The sequence below is a fragment of the Durio zibethinus genome, chromosome 18 (assembly GCF_047325235.1).
Source record: "Durio zibethinus cultivar Kanyao isolate XHJ-2024 chromosome 18, ASM4732523v1, whole genome shotgun sequence".
Taxonomy (NCBI): Eukaryota; Viridiplantae; Streptophyta; class Magnoliopsida; order Malvales; family Malvaceae; genus Durio; species Durio zibethinus.
This window is the reverse complement of record NC_143179.1, coordinates 12,335,386-12,361,937: the sequence shown is the minus strand read 5'-3', so window position 1 is coordinate 12,361,937 and position 26,552 is coordinate 12,335,386. Positions and strand designations below refer to the sequence as shown.

Here is a 26,552-nt window from a genome sequence, read left to right as displayed (position 1 = left end):
ATGGCAAAGCAGCAAGGTAAGTAAATATTAAAACTCTTTTAACATTTTGTTACAAGAAATTACAGCCTAGCACAAGGAAAGATGAGGTCCCCAATTTGTGTTTGCTTGTTGTCGTTAAATAAAGTCTTTATCATTGTATTTTATCTCTTTTGGCTTGAACTGAAAATTTTTGTCAAAAAAATCATGATTTTGTCCTTTCTTCTTCCTTGTACTCCTTTTAATTTCATGCCCATGAACATGAATCTTCAAAGTATTAATGTAGCAAAAAGAAAATTGTGTTCTTCTTATCGTGTGAAGCTGACTTTGTGCAGAGATTGTTTTTGGTGGGAGAGATTTAATTATGTAACACCTTCAATTAGATCGTGGGTTGTTCATTTCTAGGATTCCAAATTTACAAAAAAGGGAAATAATAAATTTTTTTTTTTTGGGATTATGATTTATAAAATGAAAATTAGGATCCCAAATAATTATCACCTATATTTTTTAAAAAAAAAGATAGATTCTAATATACTACTAATCAATGATAAATTATTTAATATATTAATAATGAAGTTTTTTAATTTTACAAATGATATTAAAAAGAAAATACATGTTTTACTTTTTTTTAAAACATACATTAATAAACATATGTTATTATCTTAACTTTATTTGTATGGTTAAAAAATTTCATTATTAATGTATTTGATAATTTTTTTAATCAATAAAATTGAACAAATTAAATATAAAAATTAAAATATTAAGAGTTGATAATTTCTCTTAATTAATAAAATTAAATAAATTTAGTATAAAATTAAAGTATTAAGAATACTTTTAACTATTTGAATCTAAATTTAGGTTTTGAGAAAAATGTATTATCTCCAACCAAATTCATTTAATAGAGAAAAAATTCAATGCTTATTAAATATTCAAATAAACGATTAAATTAGAAAAAAATGAATTGTCAGCGGTCATTTAATTTATTGATAAAATATCAAATTTTTTATGATAAAATTTAATTTATTAATAGAATATTAGGTTTTTCAGTGACAAAATTTAATTTATGATTACTTTAAATAAAATAAAACAGAAAATAATTCAATTATTTTATTTTTATAAATAAAAAAACATATGTGCATGATATAAACCGTTGATAAACAAAAAAAGCCTAATTTGAACCGTCCGATCTAGGGCTTCCATCCAAAAGAATCCGTATTTATATATTCTCTTCTCCCATGCTAAACCCTTGGGTCTGTGCTCTGTCTGCAGCTTCTCTTGCCAAAAACAGAGCAGAGAAAACAAAACCCAATGCTTAAAGGACCCCAGAAAAATGGTTCAAAGACTCACTTATCGGACTCGCCATAGCTATGCTACCAAATCGAACCAACACCGGGTTGTTAAGACCCCTGGTAAGTCTTGAAGTCTCCAAAACGATACTTCTTTTGGTGCTTTGTTGTTTTTGTCATCATTTTTATGAAAATAATGTTGTTCTTAAGGTGGGAAATTGGTTTATCAGACTACTAAGAAGAGAGCAAGTGGGCCTAAGTGTCCTGTTACTGCAACGAGAATTCAAGGTGTAAGTTATTTTCTTTTCTTTTTTATTTTGTTTGGTTAAAGTTGGATTTATGTTTTGGAATTTTGAGTTTTTATTGTTGGGTTGATCAATGAATATGAAATGTAGGTACCCTTTTTGTTTATTTGATTGAGGAAATGATGATTTGATGATAAAAACAACGAATTTTCTCTGTTTGTTTTCTTTTTTGTGTTTGCTTAATGAATTTTATTTTCCAAATTAAGTTTAGATTTCGATACTTTTCACACTACTTTTAGATCTAAGAGTTTTAGAATGGGGAATAATGATCTTTAGTTGTTTTGTGTATTTCTACTTTTATTTGAACTTAGTGTTGATGGTGATAGTATGGTATGCAAAGTAGCTTGTTTTGACTAGACTTGGCAATTCCTGTGTTGTGTTTGTATCACATGCTTAAAACATGAGAATTGCTATGTCACAATTCGAGTTAGCACATCAAACACGAAACATGTGTTTTTTTTTTTTTTTGCCAAATTCGTATATAGTTTTTGTCAATTTTAAATTGTATAACTTTTTTTTTTTAATCTTTTTTGTGTGGTGCCTAAAATTGTCAGATCTAGTTTTGATGGTTTCAAATCCTAAAATAAAGATGTATTCATCAAAACGTTTAGGAATTGGTGATAATTTTCGATAATCCCTAACATTGCACGTTTGTATATGGTGGAACCCTGTATAGCATTTTACTCAAAAGCATTATACAAACTGTGACACTTTATAGTAGCATGCTTACTGTATATTAAGTGAAAATGTAACATAAAACCTTTTTGACCCATATAGAAAGTATGGTATTTTTTATGTTCTATCATTTTTGTTACATTGTTCAAGTAGTCTGTTCTGGTTCTTTGTGATCATGTTGTTGATTGACTTCAAGTTGTGATGCATCTAGCTAGCTCTTATGTTTTTCTGATACCACTTCTATGCAGATCCCTCACTTGAGACATGCTGAACACAAAAGGTCTAGATTGCCTAGGAACCGCAGGACTGTGAATTGAGCCTATGGTGGTGTTTTGTGTGGAAGTGCTGTTAGAGAGAGGTATAATTATGTGCATTATTCATTAGCTGTTAAATGATTATGGATGTTATTTTGTTCTTTGTTGGTTGTGATTAATGCCAATTGATTCTTTTCTTTCCACCTTTTATCTTTTCTAAGGATAATTCGAACCTTCTTGGTGGAAGAGCAAAAAATTGTGAAGAAGGTTCTGAAAATCCAGAAGGCAAAGGAAATGCAAGCCTGAAAGAGCTAGGAAATTAGATGTCAGTGAAGCTGAGAGAAATTTTGGTTGCTATTATGGTGATGATGAAATGTTGAACTGAATTTCAGTATTTTCTTTTTAGTTTGTTCAATACTGATTAGTTTGCTGCTTGTTCACTTGACGACAAATGAATTGCTAATTTATTGTTTTAATGATGGTTTATGTTGAGTTGGTTTCTTTTTATTTGACCTTACCCTTGTTTAGCTTTCGTTATTCTTTTTCAAAAATGGCTGTTCAAAAGATTTCTTAAAGCGTCAACTGGATTGGTGTGGTTTTTTGGTCTGGTGAAAATGTTCATACGAAGGGGAACAGTGTAACTGTTTGTTGAGCAGGTTTCTAAAGCTAGAATGTTGATACTAACGGGAACAAGCTTGTTACTTTGATGCTTCAGAGGACCATATAGAATAGTTTTCTCACATCATAATAATATAAAGAGATAGGGAATAGGATGCGGATAAATGGAAATTTTATCGTTTTGATGCTGTTATTCGAACAAGGGCGAGGAAGGTAAAAGAATAAGAGCATAATCTAATTAGAATTTGAAAGAAGATTATTATCCTTATATTTGATGATGGCAAATTAATCAATCAAAGAAAAGAAATGAAGATAAATTATAGAAGAATGGCGGTGCACTTAAAATTCTTTTTAAACCAAAAAAAAAAAAAAATCAGGAAAAGAGGCTGACTGAGAATGGTTTGATTCTTCAAGTAATTTGATGAAAAGTTGTTTGAATAAACGGTAATAGACGTATTTATAACTTTCATTCAGCATCTGAATTACCTTTTCATGAATAGGTATATTTTAAATGAAAATCGTCATTTTTGGAATGAAGCATTATGTACAACGGATTGATTTTTTATTTTTCAAAAAAGATATTCGATTACACGATAATGAAATTCCATTGGTCTGGAATTCTGGATATATTTTTACACAAAATGTAAGACTCTACAGAAAGTTGATTACCTTAAAGTATTCAATTGTTTCAATTCGCTTTTCACACAAATTGTAAAATCTTTCAAAAAAGCTGCTTTAGGTAATTTTTTACACACAACATAAATTTCATTAGGGAAGTCAATTATCTTTCTCGAGTATTTGATTGTCTTAGACAAAATTTCAAACAAGTGTGACTGCTAGCCAAAAAGCAATTGTCTAATCCGTCCTTTTTCATTCCAAAGTTTATTTGTATTTATTCTTTTAACGCAAATACACATTATATGAATTTAGAACTTCGTTTTCATTAAACTATTTAAGAAAACATCTTCTTTTGTAATATATACAACAGGAACATGTGAAAAATGCACAATAATACTGTAAACCGGTGTGGCGCTCATACTAGCCCAACTTAATACTCCAAAACCAGTAGATAGCTGTCTTAAGTATGGCATTTGTTAGTTGAATAAGTAGTGGAAATCTCACTTGGACATTGAGGTGAATCCCATGGTAGATTAGGCTTCCATGAATCTGGCACATTTGGAGATAAGCTGAAAGGAAAGCCCATTGATTGGATAGTCCCCCAATGGTTATCTTCTGGGGTTGCATTCCTTGTGCCCTCTTCATTTTCTCCTACACCTGCATTGCCTTGCATATCTTGGGGCCAGCTGATTAAGAAGCCACTGTATTGTTGTTGTTGCCCTCCGAAATCTATACTCTCAGACACCTTGGTAACATCAGTGATCAAGTGTGGGCTCAGTAGGATGGAAGCAGCATCAACTGTACACTTGGGGGATCCAGTCATGTCAAGCTGTGAAAACATGCAGTTGTTGTGAAGGTCTCCATTGGAAGCAGGAAATGGAGATGGCTTCTGGACTGTAGTATTGAATGACTTATAAGAGGGAATATCTAGAGCAAAAAAGCTGGCAGTGGAGCCTTGTTTTAGTTCACCATTGCTGCATAACTGTATTGCTGATCCAATTTCGGTTGTGCAAGAAATGTTCTCTGAATTGAACTGAGTGCAAGGTGCACCTTGGTAGATTATATCAGATGCTGCAGTCTCTGGAAATGAGGATATCCAAGAGTGAGAAAGAGCTCTTTGAGCTATGGAATTGGTCTTTTTGAATATCCTACAAATAGCCCATGCATCCTGTAGAACAAGGCAGATTAAAGAAACTCATTTTTGGACAGTTCCTGATTAGAGAAAACATTGGACAATTGATTCAAAGATCATTACATTTGCAGGAAGGCTTTTGTCTAAGAGCTTCTTTGGTGGTGTTGAGTCCGAGAGTGAAGGTAGCCGAAATTCATGCATCATCCAATCTGTTTTAATCCCTTTGGCAGCTCTTCCTCTATAGAACACAAGGGACTTCTTCAAACCAAGACACTTGGTGCCATCAGAAGAGTAAATAGGCCTGTCTGTTCCAGTTGCCTTCCAAAATCCGGCTCCTGTCACTCTGTTAGGCCTCGCACTATTTCTGTATTTACGGTCTCTTGGGCAGTAGAAATACCACTCTTTCTCCCCTGAAGCTGCTAAGTCTGCTTATAGGAGAACGAAAAAAAAAAGATGAAAATACTTTATTTGAGTGAAGTAAATCACCATAGAAGGAAAGGAAAGCCAAATTCTGACCAAGTATTCATGTAACAAAGTATGGAAATGATAAACACGGTCAGTTAGTTTATACAGTTACTCTTAAAGAGGTGGTATCCAGCAAGTTTAGGGATCGAACCCAGATACTCGCAACCGTTTCCTTGTCACGTCTTATATGTTAAAAAAAAAAAAAAAGGTAGGGAAAGGATGAAAACTCACTTGGGAGATCCCAGGGTTCAAATTTATATATGTCTACTTGCTTAATCAGCTCAATGGGCAAAGGTCTCTGCTGAATCTTGCTCTTGAGATAAAATCCGACAAGCTCCTCATCTGTTGGATGAAATCGAAAACCAGGCAGCATCACATCTTCATCGTTATCAACATCATTCCTCTCATCCATATTACTTCTCTTATTTCTCTGCAGAGAGTATAATGAGTCACAAGTTGGAATAATTTGTTTAAACTGAATAAAAAGGCGATGGGCTAATAGCGATCACAATCCTGAAATTTGAAGCTAATTAAGCTATTGATTGCAACAATAGGAGCTTAAGCTCTAAAGCAGTTACGAATTCCATGAAAACTCTCTTTAAAGAATGGATTTTCATGGAAACTCAAGTCAAGGCAGTGAGAATTTTATTTGAACTCCCTTTCATTCTCAACCCCATATCAAGCTGTTTCAATCCAATTCAATGATCTGAGTATGACTACAAAATCAGCAGTTGTTTTGAATTTTCGAAATCAAATTGTTTTCACGCCCTCCTCAGCTTGAAATCCCATGGGGCAGCTCTTGTTTTTATCCTGAAAAATCAAAGACAAGGTGACAAAGCAACCTTCCAATTAATCTAATTCTTTATTCCAATCCCATGGGGCAGCTCTTGTTTTTATTCTATTCTTTTTATTCAATTAATCTTTGCTTGAATAGTTTTTTGTTTCGTATACTCATGGCTGGACCAACTACCATCACAATAAGTTCAAATTTATTTTCAAATCCATGAGATTCTATGACAATTCCTCTGAGACCCCTTTTGAGGAAAAAATATTAATTCTGATATCCTTGATTCAAAAACTGCCCTTTCTATTCCTTTGCTCATTCCCTGTCACATATGAACAAATCACCAACCATATGCCACTGGACTGTTTACCAAACTGTAACAGATTAGTAGTTCAACTACTTGAATTACTGATAAAGACCAACGAGGTAAGTTGATTGCTCATGCATTTTTCTTATAGAATAAATGGGGTGGTATAAAAATCTTTACTCAACTTTGCTAGAAAGCGAGTAACATTTTTCTACATCAATTTCAATACATTTTGCTGAATTATAACTAGCAATTTAATGCAAAACTTCTAAAACTTTGCGCATGAAAGTGTGACTAATTTCTTCTAACAGAAATATTATAGGCCTTTGATAATTATGAACATTGGTATTATCATTTGGTAAGGAAGCCAGTCACATAGAATCATGAAAATTTGGCATTAAGTTCATTATAAAAAAAAAAAAAAAAAAGACATGCGTCAATCTCCTTGATTTTATGAACTTTGGAATATGGAATTCCTCAAATTCAAAACCTTTTTGGTAATACCCTATCCTGGTTTCAAACATGAAGCGATTGCATTCAACCAAAAAATTATTTTGAGTTAATCGCATAAAATAAAAACCATTTGAATATTTATATTCGAACAATGCTATTTTACCCAATATTTTAAATTGAAAAAAAATTGAACTCTTATACATCACATCGATATGATTTATTAAAAGTTCATAATTTATTAGTAATATGACAAAAAAGATTTTTATCATATTGTAATATCATTTTATGATTAAATTTTCTTATCACATTGTTAACTGATTCTTTAAACTTAATATTTGGCTTTTAAAAACCATTAATTTTAACATTTTAGGTTATCTAAGCATTTCCACATTTGATTGACTGTTTTGCTTGATCAAAGTCATGGGAATTTTCACTAAGAAAAAATGTATAACATGTAATAATAATGATAATGGGAGGCTAGTACAATGCTTAATTTAAACTATAATTGTCCTATGCTTAAGTTTGCTAACCAATATTGTCAGCTAGAGGGATATATAACAAGTGATAAAACCTTTAATAAATAGGTGAAGATCCTTTGGTCAAATGGCCAAATAGGTAGTCATAACTAGTTAAATCGCCCCAAAATATAGCCCTCGATAAGAACCCTTCTTATCTGTTCCTTGACCTTGGGTATGCCACCCGTTGCCTGCAAAATGGGTCACATTCTCTCTTTCTATGTGAAAATTGAAGTCACAAACATAATCATGTTCCCAATGTGAAAATCCCACACCAAAGTTGTTGACTATCACTAACCTTTTATAACTTATTAGGCCAGTCTAAATTTTCTTATAGTAATATTTTTAAATTATTTTTTTAACACGTTTATGTTTAGTTACTAACCTTTTAAATTATTTTTTAAATTATTTTAAATTATTTAATATTTATAAAATATTATCATATATATATATATATTATATTATAACATACATAGTTACTATATAGTATTTGCTGATATTGACGCTTACGTGGACAGTTTTTTTTTCAACATATAAAATAATTTTTAAAACTTCTTATTATGATGACACATAAGATATTTATTAATTTTAAATTATTTATAAAAAAATATATTTTAAAAATATATTTTAAAAATTATTAAATTATATAAAATTTTAAAATTTAATCAAAAACCAATTTAAATTATAATGAAATTCCTTTCTTCTGTACATCACCTCATCTCAATTTAAAATCAATTTTAAAGTGATTTATCTTTTTCAATTTATTTGCACTTAACATGATTATTTAAATTTATCAAAACTTTTAAAATATTATTTAATATCTTTAATATTTTTAATAAATAATCTTTACATTATATCTAGTTTTTAAATATAGTAGTTATATATAAAGATAATTTTAAAAAGCAAACCACCAGCTTTAAAAAATAGATTTAGATATATCTAAATTAAAATAAAATTTAAATTTAAATCAATATTTGTTATAAACTTTTAATATTAATATTTTAAGAAAATATGAAAAAAAAATATAAATATCATAACAACTTTAGGAAAGCCTTCATTGTTGGTAATTCTTAATTATATAACTTTTTCAATGTCTCACGAAACATATAAGTTAAACGTATTTTTCTTACTATTAATTTAATCTCTCTTTTTATTAGTTTATTCTTGCTATAGGAATTAACATGCGTTTTCTGATAATAGGTACTATTTCACTAAATATATTATTCAGTCCATCAGGTAGGATTTTTTTTTTCAAATCAGTTGTAACATTTCTTTTTTCTATTTTTCAATTCATAATAAATTTAATTAGAACCCACTTAAGGTAATATCTTTTTTTATTATGATTTAAAAACAAATAAGAAAATAAACTCAATAAATTTGTTGCATTTATTTATGCAAATGAAATCACAATGCACAACTAAATAATAGTAAGAAGAAAATCTTTGTTAAATAACTTTTAAACTCTAATAAGCCATGTTGGTTACTTTGATAGAATTTTTTAATTCTAAAATTATCAAGTAATTATCTGATTGGATATTTTTATTTAGAAGATAAATGTATAAAATACCAAAATTTAAATATTTTTACCTGATTAGATATTATCTATAGATAAAATTATTATTTAAATATATTTATGGATTAAAATTTATCAAGATTTAAATAAAAAATCAACCATATATAATATTATGTTACAACATACAAGAATACCTTATAAGATTTGCTTTAGTGTAATCTTATGTGTACAATCTATTTTGATAACACATAATATAGTTTTTAAATATACAACCAAATAAGCATTTTTGCATGATTACTTGTACAATCTATATATAAGATAATTATTTACTTTTAATTATTTATCAAATAATTTTAAAATTTTAAAAATTAAGTTTATCCAATTTTTCAATTTTATATAAACTTTAACTTAAATCATAAAAAATCTCAACTAATTTTTATCATCAATATATATCATATCCAAAATTCAAATCCTTACTTTTAAATATCAAATATTTTTTGATTAAATCATTATAGTTTTACTAACTTTTTGACTTTTTTCTATGTATATTACTTTAAATATTTAGATTAATTATATGTAAAGCATACAAATTAAATATAATTTAGATATATTTCTTTTAAAATAAAAATTTCCAATAATATACACATATCTCATTTAAATTTGAAAATTTTAATATTTTCATAGATTTTCTCATAATCTTTTAATATTTGGAATTTTAAAAAAATTCAAACAAATTAACATCACTTATTATATCATTTATACTGTCAAAATCTTTTAATATTTGCTCGATTGAACTTGCTTTGATTACAAGTTAAATATGAAGTATGTATTTCTACATTTAATAATCCTACAAATATATTATTTTTTAAATGCAAATTTCTTAATTTTTTTAATGGTTTGATCAATATTACAATTAAGTTAAGGTATTCAATTCTTTTTTGAGTTAATTTTATTTTCTAACTTATTATTTATTTTTAACTTTTTTTTATTTGCATCACATTTTCTAATTATTTTAATTACTTTTTTTTATCAAGATCATAGTTATCAAACACTAAAACAAATTTTGGAGATATTTTTTTTTTGTTATGCCAAGAAAAAATTATTGAATAAAAAATTAGTTTTATATAATTTATAAATAATATATATATATTTCATTCGTTAGATTTTTGGCATTATGTATTGAGTTTAACTTTGTGAAAATCCTGTTTTATGCAAATATCATACTTAGGTATCAAATAATTAGACAGTCATTAATCTTACTACTTGTTTTTTGGACGTATGAAACTTCTCGATAATGGTTTTTAATATGCAAGATTATGTTTATTATAATATTTTATTCAATGAAAAGTGGGAAACAAAAATATAGTAAAAAGAATAATTATTATTATTGCTACTATATTTAAATTTTTAAATATTTACCTTTTTAACTTTTATATTAACACATTTTTTCTCAAGTAAAAAGGTGATAACATGAATTGTGCATATGAATATTAAGCTATAAAATATTATTTTTCGTGAAGGTAATGATAATAAATTTTGCTTAGTCAATAAATATTTTTCAATTCAAGAATTTTTAGATTATTTTTTACTTTTTGTAACTTAAGTAGGTTTTTATATATTTTGTAACTTAAGTATGTCTCTTGCATTAATTATTAGTTTTGGAATCACATAGATTTAAAAGTAGGAATCAACTATATTTCAAAGAAAATATTTTTGGATCCAAAGTAATTTTTTTATCTATTGGTTACATAAATATTTTATTATGAACTAATGTTTAATTGTCGACAAATATTCTAATATAGTCTTTTTAGTTTGTTTGTAGTAATAAATTTTAATTAATAATTTCACAAATTTAAAATATTTTAATTAATAAATAAAATTAATCAGTGCATTGCACGAGTCATAAACTAATTTTTTAATATAAATTACATTTTAATTATATATAAATATATTATTTTTATTAAGTTGATATCTTAAATTAAAGTGTTAGCTTTTTAGATGGGATGGTGATCCAAGAGGGGGGTGAATTGGATTTCTTCAAATTCTTTTCCAAAATAATGATTTCAATATAATTGAATGAAAATTAAAACCAATATCAAAACATGATGCAAATAATAATGAATTGATAACCTGTAAGCAAATATAAACTATAATTAAAATAAAGTGATAGAGATAGAGAAATTAAACACAATGATTTATAGAGGTTCAGTCTTTCTCCACAAGACACCTACGTCCTCTTTTTTGGTTATCCACACCAAGGCTTCAATCCATTACTCTTGAATTAAAATTACAACCCTATCTTTTTTTTTTTTCAAAAGCTTAAGATAGAAATTTTATACTCTCTACTTCTAGGCTAAGTAGTAACTTCTCAATTTCACAAATTCAAGAGGATGCCTCACCTCTTGATTATAAAGTCACTTAATAAATATGCTAACATAAAACACCTCTTAAAGGTTAAGTGTTTGCCTAATAAAATATAAAGAAATATGATGAATGAAGAACACAATATTGCTTGGATATAAAAAATACAAAAGATATGGATTTTAAGCTCTAACAACTCTTAATTCTTTAAGAGAATGAAAATATAGTTTGTTGGTTTTTGCTCTCTTGATTCATCAATTTTTTTGGTGTGTTGGAGTGACCAATATATAGAGAAATTGAAGAACTAGCTGTTGGAGAAGCTTGGGAAGAAGAAATGCCCTTTGAAAGCATGAAAAACTAGTTGTTTGAGTGTTCTAAGCAAAACTTGATAAATCCCTTCTATGAGGGGATCAATTGGTTCATGTTTTGGAACCAATTTACCTTTAAAAATCACAACCTGATCGATCTTTTCCTTGAGAGGATTGATTGGTTCAAGGGGGTGATCGATCTTTTCTCTAGGGTGATCGATCCCTTCTTTAACTAGGAGCACAAAAATCTATTTTGGGTAAAAAATCAATCAATCCCTTCCCTGAGGGGATTGATCTTGTCCAAGCTAGGTGGTTTTCTTCTGTTTTGCACTCTACTCACTAATTTGATCATATCTTGAGTTATACAAATCTAAATTATAAACCGTTTGAAGATTATAAAATAGACTTAAAGACTTTTCTATCCATATAAAGTTCATTACCTAATTCATTGTGTACGAATTATAGTGAATTTTCAAATCTAGCATTTGAGTAGTTTTTAGACAATTGTAGAGTGTCTAGTAAAAATTCAAAATCTTTTCTTAAAATATTTGGATTTTGAATTTGTTTGATCCATTAGAAAGTAGACTCAAAGAGCTTTCCAACCATATAAAATTCAAATATTAAAGCATTATGAATTAATACAAAAAAATAAAACAAATTCAATATTAGAAAACTTTGTTATTGGAAAACAACTTTCTTAAGTTAATCTATTTCTCAAAACCAATATTATCAAAATTGTATCAAAACCCAAATGAATAAATTCATTTTAAAAACAACAATTGAACTTTCATTTAAGCTTAAATAAAAAATGTTTAAAGATACCTTTGATTTGAGAAATAAGAAAACATAAAGAAATGTTTGTTTAAACTTTAAAAATCATATTATTTATTTAGTACCAAAATATAAAATTTAAGAACATGTACTAATAAATCTTTTTCAAAATTTTGATCAAGCTTATTCAGTTTAATGTTTTGTTATTTCAAAATAAGAATCAATTCAAGGCTAACATAAAGTATTAAATATAATTTTATTAATATAATACATATATAAATATAAAATTAAATAAATAATAAAAATTAGTTTTTATAGACATACGGGATCATGTTTACTTGAAATTTGACTTTGACTTGATTTGAGGCTAGAAAAAAAATCAAATTCGATTTGATCCAAAACTTGATTTAAAAAAAAAAAAATTCAACTCTATAGAATCAAGTTAGATCGAAATTCGATAATTTTAGGTAAATTTACCATCCCTAATTTAAATCCTAATAATTGAAATTAAAATTTTAATATTTTATCAACAAATTAATTATGATTGTTGTCAATCTTATCTTTTTTTTATTGTTAATTCAAAGCTACTGAAACCAGTTGAACTAAAAATTGAGTGGTACATCATTTAGATTTGTAATACCCACTGCATTATTAAGAAATGGAAAAACTAAAACCCCATGTAGTTTAAGTAATTAATTAGTTGTCTTACATAAGAAAAAAAACTCTTGGCATCAATCATTTTTGGGTGTTTGAAATTGAAATGATGTTAACTTTATATTTTAAAAAAATCCAACAAAAGATACAAAATTTCCAACTTAATTGTTTTGCCTTTGGATGAGGAAAAGGAGCAAATCCATGATCAAGATGGAGATTTAATTTTTTTAATTAAAGATTAATGGAATTGGTAAGTGTCATTTTGGTTGTGAAATTTTAGATTCAACATATAGTGTTTCAAGAGTGGAAGCCGAAAAGGAAAAGACAACAAAAAAATCAAATGAGTTTAATCCAATTGTGTGGGTGGTCCCAAGAGTCTGGACCTGTTTAGAAATTGGCCCCCCAGGGATGAGATGATAACAAACTTAAGCAATTAAGATCAATAAATGCATTAAAATAAAGCAATAAAAATTGATGTGACTTTTGAGACAAATGACATCTAGGAAAAACACATTATTGTAATGAAATAGGAATTAATTAATTAATTAATTAATGAATCTGATTAACAAGTAATTTACAAATATCGATAAAAGATAATTTGTCTTCAATTTTTTGATTTAATGATAAAAAAAACTTTTAAAAAAAACACCAAGATTTGAGTCAAATCTCAACCTTTCCTTTTTTATTTATTTATTTATTGTAGGCTCTGTCCTCTTAAAATAAAAAAAAAAGATAATTAAATTATTATTTAAAAAATATATTTTATGTTTTATTTTCATCAAATTTAAGAAAAAATTAATAATACATTAATTGTAATTTTTTTTAAATATCATCATCCTGACTAACATTTTTCTTAATTCATAAATGCATTAAATAAACAAATAAATAAAAATTCATTCATTTTGTAATCATTAAATCATATTTGTAATTCATAAATGCATTAAATAAATACATAAATAATTATCCATTTTATAATCATTAAAGCATATTTGTAATTACAAATTAGTTCATCTAAATAAATTACTGTACAAATTAATTACCTAGATACCTTCAAAAACAATTACTAATTTGCTTGGGCATACATGTGTCACTGGCAAGGCCCAAGAATGGGTAATTTAATTTGTCCTAGGTCATCATTTGGGGCTGGAATTTTGATGTAATAGACCTGGGAATCATTTATATTGATGAAAAGGGAATGGCTTGATTGCTATTTATGGCCTGTAGACTTCATATAATGGTTTTCTTTTTATCGAATGGTTACTAAAATTTCAATTTGATTTTTCTTTTTTGTACAAAAAATCTTAGTGAACTTGGCTCTAAAACAATTGGTAATAAAAAATATGCTATATAAAAAAAACATATAGAATAAACCATTTAATTGACAAACGGCATGCCAATTTAAGGTTATATATGTTTAGTTGTTTACTTATATTTTTTATTATCAATAGTATGATTAAATAAGAAAAACTCTGGAAACCAGCAGAGGAAACCAAGTAGAATTACAAACCCAGATCGAAGTATGCTAGAACCAAACAACTAGAAGAAAATTACAAGAACCACCTAGTGCTCAAGTTGCTATATCTTATTCTATTCTCCACAGTTGAATTCATAATGTACGAATCAACAAACAATGGTGCACCTAATCTTTAGGGAAGAAACCATTTGAGGTTTTAATGTTGGGATCTGTCAAAGAAACAAAAAGTTAACAATAATCGTTAATATAATATGCTAAAACTATAATATACAAATAACTATGACATACAGTGTCATTAAACTTACTAAGTTGGCATCATATGCATAGGTGTCAAAATTAAAAGGATATGTCGTTGTTGTTTTAGTCACCAAATCCGTGGATTGTGAAATTGGAAATAGGGGAAAACTACGAACATCTCTTTCCACCATTGAAACTTGAGCAGGACCATTGTTGTTCGAGTTTAAGAAATTCATATTTTTTTTATAGAAAGGAGTCATAGTTTAACAAAGGGTATTGGTATTTAAATCTCATATTTATTGGATATTATTTTTAAAAATAATTTTATAAACTAATAAAGTTAAACTTCAAATTACAAAAAAAAAAAAGAAAAAAGATAATTATATAAATTAATAAAACTAAACTTCAAATTAAAAAAAAAAAAACCCTAGAATATTGCATATAAAGAAAAAAAGAAAAAAGGACTAAATGGATGGCTGCCATGATGAGATTTCTTACCACTATAGCTAGTTTGCAGGCAATTAGGTAGTGAGAAGCATTGCCTTCCCAAGTCATTTTATACTCGGTCATGTTTCATTTGAAAAAGAAAATGGAAGGAGTCTCTCTGTATGAACCACCGATATTGTTATCTTCTGTTACCAGTCTCTTTGCATGATCACTTAAATTAATAAAATTCGACTCATTCAATATTATGTACTTTCTCACTCCAAAAGTGCCGCCATAAGACCATTTTCAGATAGTGTCCATTGGAAAAGATTTCAATGAAATTTTTTTGGTGAATTTGTGAAATTTTGTATTTAAAATGATTAAACCTTTTATCTATCTCTTCATGGTTAGAACAAAAAACTCTGGCAACACATCCATTCATTTCCATGAATTTAGCAATCTTGCTTGTAGGGTTAAAATTACCAAAAACACCGTCAGGAAATGGTGTCTGAATGAAAATTTCATTAGTCGTATCAAATTTTAGAAGAATCTCCTTATCATGATCTCCTTCGGTTATAGCCCACCAATGATAAGACCCATTTAAGTAAACTTGAGAGTCAAGACAAAGACACCAGAGAATGCTTGAATTAGGCTAGATTTTAGAATGGATTCTGTAGGAATTAGTGCTTGAACTATAAACATCGATTGCAATGTTTGGTAAGAAGCAATACTTGCAGCAGCATGAGCCAATTCTTACCACTTTATAATCATCTGTCTCGGAATCATGACCAAAACCCACTGCATCCCAAAAATAGTTGAAAAGTGATAGCATTGAAGAACAACCATATGGTTCACGACCTAGATTATCAACCTCAAGGTCTAAAATAAGCTTGAACTCTTTGGTAGCAGGGTTCCAAATGACAATATCATCATCATCACTCTAAAGACATATTATGCCATTAATGCAAGAACCTTGAAGACGAATGTACGGAGCATTTCTACCAAACAAGTTTGGAATGTCGAGACCAACTTTTACATCAAGTGTTTCATTGGAAAGCAATGAAATAAGAGGCTTCTTGGTAACATCATTGTCACGCTGGACAAGAGGATAGGCTTTTGCTCCGCTAAAAGTGATGTAAGCAAACGCAAATTCAGGATTTTGAATCAAAGCTAGCCAAGATTTTTGTATGCAATGAAATCGTTTTAAAGACTTCACTGACAATCTAGCTAGAATCTTAAGCGTTACATCTTCAGGGAAAGTGGCATTAACAGCCATTGAGAATCTTCAAACCTGCTTAACAAATAAAAGAATGAGAAAGTAGACAAAAAGGATTAACCTTTATTTTTTTTTCCTCTCCACTTGTTGCAACTATTTCAATGGCATGAGTCAATTTATAAATAGGGAAAAAGAGATAAATACCAAAATAAAACATTAAAAATAAAAATGTAACATTTATCTAATTAGAGAAACGAATCTTTGCTTATCATTTTACGATTTAATTTTATACATAATTTACTGTATTTTGTAATTACCTAGTACAAAAAATCTAATCTGGCGCAAACTTGTCATACAGTGATGGATTTACCTTTCGACTGTCAACAAATGAATATTGATAAAAAAGGAAATGAAAAGAAAATAAAGTAAAATCCATCTTAAAATTTTTGACCTTATGGAAAATGAAACATATTATAATTTATTGTACCTTATTCTATAGATATCTATTTTTAAAAAAATTAATTTGACATTGGCTATAAAAAGAGGATGATTGGTCTCAATTGAACTTTCTTTGGTCAACAAACCAATGTTAATAAAAAAGGAAATAAAATGAAAAAGATAATAAAATCCATCTTAACCAAACGCCAAATTAAATTTGATTATACAACTAATGAGACATTTATTATTTTTTTGTCGTGACAACTTAATTGATTGATAATATAAAGTACGTATTGAATTTCATTATTAATTTTTATTAATTGATTAAAATTAATTAAAATTTTAAATTAATCTTAATAAAATTTGTAAGGGTTGCATCCTAATAAATTAAGTACTTAACCTCAAAAAATTACTAGCCAAACATGCCATTGCCATTGGTATCCAATAGTAATAAAACAGAAGGTACTATTGTAATAATATATGAATGAAAATTGAGGATTTTTCTGGTAATTTGAACTCAAATGTAGTTTTTTAGGTGATTAGATATTTAAAAAACAGAAATGAATAATATTAGATTATCATAATCTAATTAGAGGATCTTCCAAGTTATTTCATATTATTCCAAGCATTCTGATTCCCGTATCCTCTATCAATGGATCGTAATGCCTTGTGTCTGCATTTTACATCCACATTTTACAATCCAAAAAGTTGGGAGTAAAATGTATATTTATAATGTCGTGAGAAATCTAGATCAACCAAAAAAAAACCTAAGGAAATGGATACTTTTATTGAGTATATTGCCATCATAAGCTCAAAAAGTATTTAAAATAGCAGTAAGAGAAATACAATGAGAAAGAAAGAAGAATGGAATAATCATAAATGTTAACATCCATAACAATCTGTCCCTTGGATGATAGAGATTTTTTTTAATTAGAGATATCTTCGTTGATTCTTTCCTATATTTAACCATAAAAAGCAAGCAGGATACCATAAAGTCCTTTTTTTTTATTTTTTATTTTGTAGTAAGATTGGTTTAAGCAAAGCTACACAACTTGAAATCAATTCATAGGCTCACCATGAACAAAAATTACATTATGAGACCACTATAACTATGAGCTAGCATGAATTTGTAAACTAAAAATAGTGGAAGGCAAGTAGAACACAAGCAAGAACATTCTTATATTGCATTTGTTGCAATGCATACAAACAAATATTAGTATAAACAACAAATAATTATCATATATCAAAGTCACATTCAATTGGCTCACGTTCACATACTTAAAATTATTATAATTCTACTTTTCACATTTTATTCCTAATATAAGAGCATATAGGATTTAAGAAGAGCTTAATTTTTATATTTGATGCACATATACATTATGGAGGAAAACTTAATCTAGACATACTACTGCATAAAGTAATCAGTGTATCCATGCTTTGAGGACAATCAATGAAGTTATTTCCTTCATCACCCATACATAGTGCAACTTCATGCAATTAAGTGGTTCCAATTTTGTCCTTGTTATGTCTAAGTTTTGTTTTAGAAAGTATCTTATTTTTTATAGCCATTTTAATAAAAACATATGTTTTAAACTTATTTTAATTGATTATAACATTTCCTAAAATTTTGAAAATGTCAACTCAATCATAGCTATTAACTCCAATTCGAACTAGGCAAACTGATTAAAATTATTTTCAGAACATATCTCATGATTTGTCTATTCGTGCTTCTTGAAATCTTTATTTGGATTTGTAAGACTTGGTTAATTAAACACAATACAATGCTTAAACATTAATTGTAATATTCATATTGCACTGATAATTACAAATATAATCAAATATAACACATAAAGTCATTGAGCTTATGAAATTGCTATTATATGAAATGGTGTCATATATGACATTGTTTTATTCATCCCTCAAAGGCTATGTATAGTAAAGTTCAAAGTCGAGAGCAAATCAAATAGGTTATTAAGCCATTGCAAGCTGTGAGTAGTCATTGGTTTACTTACTTAAAAAATAAATAGTTTGTCACGAAATACTAAATACAAAAAAAAAATAAGGAAAGGAAAAAATTATAAAACCCATAGTTGTCATGATAATAATGTTGTGATAAAATCATTTTCTCAAAATTTTTGCATTAATTAATCACGTGCAATGCACTTGCATAAAAAATTAATCATTATAATAAATTTGTTTGAATTCTGTTTAGATGTTGGAGAATTTTAAAATGAAAATAACACTTTTTGTAAAAGTTATTTTGAATAGAAAAATAAAATTAATCAATATTTAATTTAATAAAAAATTATCAAAAAAAATTTTACTAAAATAAAAACTAGGGAGTATACCACATTTCTAGCATTATATATTTGAATCTGATCTTGGGCATGGACTTTTTTTTTTTAATCCAATTAAAATTTTCTTTTACCTCATCTTTTTCTTTAAGTTCTCCTTCCCTTATTTTTTATGCTGAACCATCCTCATTGTCGCCGACCATCTATGTTAAAAATCTCTAAATAAAAAAATACTAGAATCTTTCTTTTTTTTTTTTTTTTTTACCTTATCTTTGCTTTTATAGAATTAGAATTTTACAAAAACTTCTAGAAACTAATGAATCTAGCCTCAAACCCGAAACTGAAAACTTTATATTTAGGGCCGCCGTCGTTGGTCACCAAACTTTCATCATGGCTTCCTCTATATTTTTCCTAGGTTTCTAACATTGGATTCCTCAAAATCCACCCAAAAATCCTAAAACAAAACCCTAGGAGAGATAGAATCTATTTTCTCCCTTTTGTGTAATTTGCTTGGTATGTAATTTTTTGTGTATTTTTTTATTTAAGTTGATTTATGTGTTTGGCTAAATTTTTTAAGTTCTGATATTGTTTGGTAAATTTTGTTTTTAGTCATTTTTTGGGTTTTTTTTTATCGATGTTTAATATTGTGGAATCTGTTTTGGTTGTAGCTGATAACGGAGCGCTAGTATTGGCTTTGCCGACGACAGCCGTAGATTTAAAGTGAAAAAAATTTTCCTTCTTGTTAATTACAGCTTATATTTTTAGTTTTTTTATTTTAATTGGGTAAAATGGTATTTTTGTATCCAAAGCGGCTGTCAAAAAATATCCCTCAGGCTTCGCTAACGACAACATAGATTTTAAGTGAAAAAGATTTTCTTTTTTAAAATTACGGTTTTTATTTTTATTTTTTTTTATTTTAACTGGGTAAAATGGTATTTTTGTAATCAAATAAAGGGTAAGATGGCATTTTTGTTACTGAGACAGGTGTCAAAAACTATCTCTCAAGGATAGTTTTAATATATAATATGATTTAAAGGTTAATAAGGTAATAAATGGAAATTAGTCAATATTTTTATTAAAAAAGTCATTAATTAAGGATAAAATAATTTAAAAATATATATATATGTCGTTAGCTATTTGCACTTTTAGAGCTCGTTTTTTATATATAATATATTATAAATAAAAGAAAATGATAGGTAGTTAAACTAAATTTCATAAAGTAGATGTTTAAATAATTAGTTTTGGAGAAAAAGAAACAAGCAGGAGAAAAAAGCCCCAAAATTTGTACAATTGGTTACCGAGTCCTAAATATCTTGTGAATATCTTGATGCTATACAGGATTACTTTTTTGCTTAAACATTGGTCTAATTATATACACAACCGAATAGAAAAAAGGGTGCAACACAACCTATTCAATTTTGAACACTAAATTGATTGCAATAACAACCAAATACAACCCTTTTATGAGTATGTGGTGTTAAATTTATTTCATATTATAGACTAACACAATCGATTAACCCAAATTAAAGTCAATAAATGCAAAATTATGAGTAATTGTAGTGATATTATATTATGATATATTAGATCATGTAATATGATTTTAGTTAAGTGTGATCTTAATTTAATTTTATAATTAGACCCATAATGAGATGAATCGATTTTGACTAACATGGTAAGGAATGTTCTAGCTTTCACCTCTCTATATATGAGGCTAATCCATTAGATTTAATAACTTTAGTTTTAAAGGCAAAGAGTAGTTCTCTCTTCTTTTACTATGCAAGTCATAGATTGAAGCTTGGAGGTTGGCATCAGAAAGTACAAGATGGTGGCATTAGTTTTGTGAGTTTGGATTTAGTGAGATTGAGCTCTTACCTACATCTAAATCAATTTTTGTTTTAATTGTAAATTGTATTAGTAACTTGGTGAGCTTTCAACCAAATCTAACATGTGGAAGTGAATATATATATATATATATATATGAGAACAAGGATCTACTTGTCATTAAGTATAGGTCCATAAGTCTATCATTTGATTTAACTTTATGAGTCATTAGCAATTTTTTTTATTTAAGTGTGATTAGTTATCTAATTAATTTATTCTTTTATAGATATCTTAAACTTGACCTAAGCTTTTAACAAAATAGACTCTAATTTACGTTTCAAAACTAGATTCAAGAGTATAATTATGTATAAAGAAGGTTATAGTACCCCTACAACATTTATCCTAAAATGGTACTATATAATTTTAAATTGTCTTAACAATTATTTTAGTTAAATTGATCTTTTATTTAATTTAAATTTTATTAATTAAATAATAAAGAGAATTTTAACTCTTTCCTAACATTTTATGAAATTTTTAAAATTTTTATCACCTCAAGAAATTTCAAAAAACTATTCATTTGCTTGAAAAAAAGCTCTATCGTCAGATTGATTTTGATTAATTTATTTGATTTTTCATTTTAATTTTATTTTAATTGCCTTATTTTATTGAAAAAATATATAAACTTTTGACCATTCTAGAAATATTTAAAAATATTTTCTTACTTAAAAATTTATAAAAAAATCAACCATTCTTGATTTTCTAATTTACTTTATTATTATTTTTTAAATTTATTTTTATTGTTTCTAAAACTGCTTATTTGTATCATTATTATTAACTATGCTTAAAAGTATCATTATTGAAATTTTATCTAATTTTACTACCATTTTAACAAAATAAAATTTTCATCTAAAAATTTTAAAAAATCAACAATTATTGATCTTTTAGAGTCTCATTGGGTTCACTATATTATTTTTAAAATATATCACTCTTATATTTATTATACTCAAAAATAAATGTTAATTATCATTAAAATTTATTTAACTTTATCATTATTCTGGCAAAATTTTTAAAAAAAATTCATTTGGAAATTTCAAGGCAATTAACTATTCTTAATTTCATGTATTTTCCAATAATCAAGCTCTTTAGAAATATTTCTAATCTAAAAGAGAATTAAAAAAAAAAACAAATAAAATGATAAAAAAAATATTTAAAATAAAAAAATCAACTTTGGTCAACAGCTTAAATCGATTTCGTTTGATTTAAGCGGTTTGATCTAATTCAAATTGATTTATTGATGATTTGGCCATATTTTGCCCTTTTTTTATGGTTCGAATAGGTTCAACTCGATCCAAACAAGTTTTGTGGTGGTTTAGAAATTGAGTGGTGCGAGTCAGGTTACGAGCTTCAAATTAGGTCAATGACCCAGCTTCTCAAAATGTAGTTTTAGCTTTGTATAAAAGTCAAAGTTTTTTCTCTTTTCTTTAAGAGCATGTTTGGATTGAGGTAAAGGGCGAGAAAGTGAAAGAATAGAAAGGAAACAAAAAGAAATAAGGAATCAATGCCCTTGTTTATATATGATATAAATAATAATAAAAAAAAGGTATACTTAGCTCATCTCAATTTCCCTCAACTTTTTTTTTACTTTTTAATTATCCCTTATCGGAAGAAAAAGAAAAGAAAGGAAAAGAATAAAATTTTTAAAATATAAAATGATTATTATATTTTTATTAATTTTTTAAAATTAAAAGTATATAATTTTAAAATTAAATTGAGAATACAAAATATAATTTATCAATAAATTTATTATTTCTAATTTTTTCTCTTATTTTTATGAATTTTATAAAATTTATTGATAATTATTTTTACGAAAAAATAAAAAAAATTAAAAACATAAAATACGTTAATATAAACATATAAACGTTATAATAAAAACAAATTTTATCAAATTTTATAATAAAAAAATAATATAATAAATTATTTCATTCTCTTTCCATTTTTTAATCAAATAATAATTGATAAGATTCTTTTATTTTTTTTTTTATTAATTTTAATTATCCTAATAAAATATACATATATCCTTGCATTTTCTTGAAAAAACATTTCTCTTCTTTTACTTTATTTTATATTCTTTTCTTTTCCTAATGCTTATCTCTTCTCTTTCTAGAACTACCGGTTTCTCTACCTCTCTCTCTTACTATTTTCAACCACCGTTGCTTGTCTTTGCGCCGTCGCCCGTCGTCGCCCTCTGCCGCCTGCCAAAATTCGATCAAGCCTAAAATTACACCGTCTTGGATCTGATATCATACTTTCTAAAGTCGTCCTTCAATGACCTAGATCTGAAGTTGAAGCTGTGGCCTTTCCACTACCGTTTCAGGCTCTGTTAGCTGTCCGATTAGCTGAAATTTCAGTATGTTCGTCTCCTTCACGTGCTCTTCCTCCATGTAGGTCCCGATCTTTCAAGATCACAACAGTCACCGTCAACCACCACAGCTACCGCCATTGTTGCCTCCGTTTAAAACTCTAGACCAACAACAAACTTAGACGCCTGCTTGACTAAGAATCCCCAAAAAAGAAATTTAAAGCCCTTAAACTATTACCAGAAAGTCTTTTTGGAATTTGGGTTTTTTTATTGATTCTTGGTTTTTCTTGTTTTTTGATCATGGGTCATCAATACTACTGGATTTATTGTTTGCTAGATTTTTTCTGATTCATTTGTTTCTGTGTATGACGATTTTTCTGTGTGGCTATTTGAATGAATGCGCTGTGTGTTGCATTAAAATTCTAGACTAGGCCTTCTTTATTGTTGGTTATTTTGAATGTGGCCTTTGTGGTTTTCGATAATCAGTGGTGAGTTTGTCTCTTTTGAGAGCGGGTATTTGGTAGCTGGGTTTCTATTACAGGAGAAGTGATGAAATTGGTGTTGGCAAGGGTGTGAAAATATTAGTCTATGCTACTGCTTGGAAAGCTAATTTTGGGGTTAGGGCTTCAGTTGGAGGTGATGGTGGTGGGATGGAAGGTAGCAGTCGATGGTGGTAAGGATAATCCGTAAGTGGGCTAGGAGGTAAAGACTGGTTATTGATCTTGCAATTTTGGTTGCCAATGGTTGCTGCCCCTGAATTGCTTTACTGACGCTTGTTTAAACAGAGAATTTATCCAATTTGAAAAAGAGTTTTAATCAATCTAAATTTCCATTCTTATTTCTCTTATCTCTTTTTAAAAATGTTTATTTTAAAAGATTCAATAGGCAAACTCAGTTTTCAGAAGCAACCCAATCCAAATCACTTTTAAATTCTTATTAAAACTTTCTTCCCTTTTCTTTTGCCCTTTTTTGAATTTCAAAATAAATATTAAAATAAAATAATAAAAAAGCAGAAATAATAAAAAAATAGAAAGATGAAATATTATAAATAAATAAATAAATAAGTAATGAAAAGGACCAGATTAATATACGATTTCCAACCTAAATCAAATCCAAGACCCGATAAGACAAATAAGGTTCAAAATCTTTAAAAGATCCAAGACAAAATGAGAAGTTTACACTACTTACATTAGTTTAGCTTTAACATTTTACAGGATTTTTTAATCAAAATTAAATCATTACTTATTTGAATTAAAACAATATTTTTAAATTAGAAATTTGATTTAAAAGTCTAAAAAGATGTGAAAATTACACTAATATGAGTGAATCTCTTATATATATATATATGAGTCCAATACAACTTATTATAATCATGTGCAAGAAAAACAAAGATAAATGAAGGTGAAGACCACTTCAATTCTCCAAAGAAAGCAAGGTCTCTGCATAAATTAGAACTTGTAAAGATTTCCTTTGGATTTTGAGGGTATTCGTCTCTTGAGTACTTGGATGATACCAGACCACTTTCCCTTCTTCATTCTCGAAGTAGAACCCACCATTGTTGTCAATTGCTAGTGGGCGTTGGATGCCTAAAACAGGTCCAATTGTGAATAATCCTGTCCAAGATTCTTTTACACCAAGTTCACCTAACACCCACACATCAAACCTTTTATCTATCTCTTCATGGTTAGAACAAAAAACTCTGGCAACACATCCATTTATTACCATGAATTTATCAATCCTGCTTGTGAAGTAAAAATGACCAAAAACACCGTCAGGAAATGGTGTCTCAATAAAAATTTCATTGGTCATATCAAATGTTAGAATAATCTCTTTATCAAGATCTCCTTCGGTTATAGCCCACCAATGATAAGACCCATTTAAGTAAACTTGAGAGTCAGGACAACGACCCTGTAGAATGCTTGAATAAGGCCAGATTTTAGGATGGCTTCTCCAGGAATTAGTGCTTGAACTATAAACATCGACTGAAATGTTTGGTAAGAAACAACACTTGCAGCAGCATGAACCAATTCTTACCACTTTATAATCATCTGTTTCGGAATCATGACTAAAACCCACTGCATCCCAGTAATAGTTGAAACGTGTTAGTATTAAAGAACAACTATATGGTTCACGAACTAGATTATCAACCTCAAGGTCTGAAATAACCTTGAACTCTTTGGTAGCAGGGTTCCAAATGACAATATCATCATCACTCCAAAGACATACGATGCCATTAATGCAAGAACCTTGAATACGAATGCAGCGAGCATTTCTACCAAACAAGTTTGGAATGTCGAGATCAACTTTTACATCAAGTGTTTCATTGGAAAGCAATGAAATGATAGGCTTCCTAGTAAAATCACTGTCACGCTTGACAAGAGGATAGGCCTTTGCTTTGCTAAAAGTGAAGTGAGCAGATGCAAATTCAGGACTTTGAATCAAAGCTAACCAAGATTTTTGTATGCATTGAAATCGCTTTAAAGACTTCACCGGCAATCTAGCTAGAATCTCAAACGTTACATCCTCAGGTAAATTGGCATCAACAGCCATTGAGAATCTTCAAACCTGCTTAACAAATAAAAGAATGAAAAAGTAGAAAAATTGGATTAGTCTTTATTTTTTTTCTTCTCCACATGTTGCAACTATTTCAGTGACATGAGCCAAATTATAAATAGAGAAAAAGAATAAATACCAAAACAAAACAATAAAAATAAAAATGTAACATTCATCTAATTAAAGAAATAAATCTTTACGTATCTTCTTATGGTTAAATTTTTACGTAATTTACTATATCTTATGATTACCTATTACAAAAAACTAATTTGACACAAATCGTGTCATAAAACGATCGATTTATCTTTCGGTTGTCAACAAATCAATATTGATGAAAAAGGATATAAAAAGAAAATAAATAAAATCCATCTTATCAATATCAAATGAAAATTGACATATAGATATTGATCACTTATACCAATCTTATCCTTGTTATGTTTAAGTTTTGTTTCAACAAGTATCTCATTTTTTATTACCACTTTAATAAAAACATATGTTTTAGATTTATTTTAATTGATTATAACATTTCTTAAAATTTTGAAGATGTTCACTTGATCTTAGCTATTTAACACCAATTTAACTAGGCAAATTAATTGAAATTATTTTCAGAACATATCTAATGATTAGTCTATTCATGCTTCTAGAAAACTTTATGGATAGTATATTTCAAATTCGAGAGAAAATTGAATAGGTTATTATGCCATTGCAAGTTGTACGTAAGTAGTCATTGTTTTACCTA

At 27.7% G+C, this 26,552-nt stretch overlaps 3 protein-coding genes and 1 pseudogene across 4 annotated transcripts; 1 reads left to right on the top strand and 3 right to left on the bottom strand.

The window, feature by feature from the left end:
* The first annotated feature begins 1,210 nt into the window (after positions 1–1,210).
* Positions 1,211–3,003, top strand: LOC111300556 (large ribosomal subunit protein eL34z-like; annotated as a pseudogene). Its single transcript, XR_016329885.1, has 4 exons — positions 1,211–1,385; positions 1,473–1,552; positions 2,491–2,600; positions 2,718–3,003. The product of XR_016329885.1 is annotated as a large ribosomal subunit protein eL34z-like (transcript).
* A 1,136-nt stretch (positions 3,004–4,139) lies between these two features.
* On the bottom strand, positions 4,140–5,861 carry LOC111300555 (uncharacterized). Its single transcript, XM_089747607.1, has 3 exons — positions 5,561–5,861; positions 4,988–5,292; positions 4,140–4,900 (listed from the first exon to the last, which is right to left on the bottom strand). The coding sequence occupies exons 1-3, from the start codon at positions 5,739–5,741 to the stop codon at positions 4,193–4,195; spliced, it is 1,194 nt and encodes a 397-aa protein (XP_089603733.1). The 5' UTR covers positions 5,742–5,861; the 3' UTR covers positions 4,140–4,192.
* An 8,754-nt stretch (positions 5,862–14,615) lies between these two features.
* LOC111300958 (putative F-box protein At3g16210) lies at positions 14,616–16,408 on the bottom strand. Its single transcript, XM_089748102.1, has 3 exons — positions 16,163–16,408; positions 15,890–16,072; positions 14,616–14,678 (listed from the first exon to the last, which is right to left on the bottom strand). The coding sequence occupies exons 1-3, from the start codon at positions 16,406–16,408 to the stop codon at positions 14,616–14,618; spliced, it is 492 nt and encodes a 163-aa protein (XP_089604228.1).
* Positions 16,409–24,467: 8,059 nt separating this feature from the next.
* LOC111300554 (F-box/kelch-repeat protein At3g23880-like) lies at positions 24,468–25,958 on the bottom strand. The gene has a single exon (XM_022896183.2). It carries the CDS (start codon positions 25,808–25,810, stop codon positions 24,674–24,676), a length of 1,137 nt encoding a protein of 378 aa, XP_022751918.1. The 5' UTR covers positions 25,811–25,958; the 3' UTR covers positions 24,468–24,673.
* Between the last annotated feature and the right edge of the window lie 594 nt (positions 25,959–26,552).

Excerpts from the sequence above, each read along its gene's own strand:
- LOC111300555 (XM_089747607.1), bottom strand. The coding sequence starts at position 5,741 with ATGGATGAGAGGAATGATGTTGATAACGATGAAGATGTGATGCTGCCT. Across the intron at positions 5,293-5,560 it reads TGAACCCTGGGATCTCCCAA|CAGACTTAGCAGCTTCAGGG; the intron begins GTGAGTTTTCAT and ends TTCTCCTATAAG. Across the intron at positions 4,901-4,987 it reads ACAAAAGCCTTCCTGCAAAT|GATGCATGGGCTATTTGTAG; the intron begins GTAATGATCTTT and ends CTTGTTCTACAG.
- LOC111300958 (XM_089748102.1), bottom strand. The coding sequence starts at position 16,408 with ATGGCTGTTAATGCCACTTTCCCTGAAGATGTAACGCTTAAGATTCTA. Across the intron at positions 16,073-16,162 it reads ATGAAACACTTGATGTAAAA|AGTGATGATGATGATATTGT; the intron begins GTTGGTCTCGAC and ends ATATGTCTTTAG. Across the intron at positions 14,679-15,889 it reads AGACAGATGATTATAAAGTG|ATCCCAACATTAAAACCTCA; the intron begins GTAAGAATTGGC and ends TTTCTTTGACAG.
- LOC111300554 (XM_022896183.2), bottom strand. The coding sequence starts at position 25,810 with ATGGCTGTTGATGCCAATTTACCTGAGGATGTAACGTTTGAGATTCTA.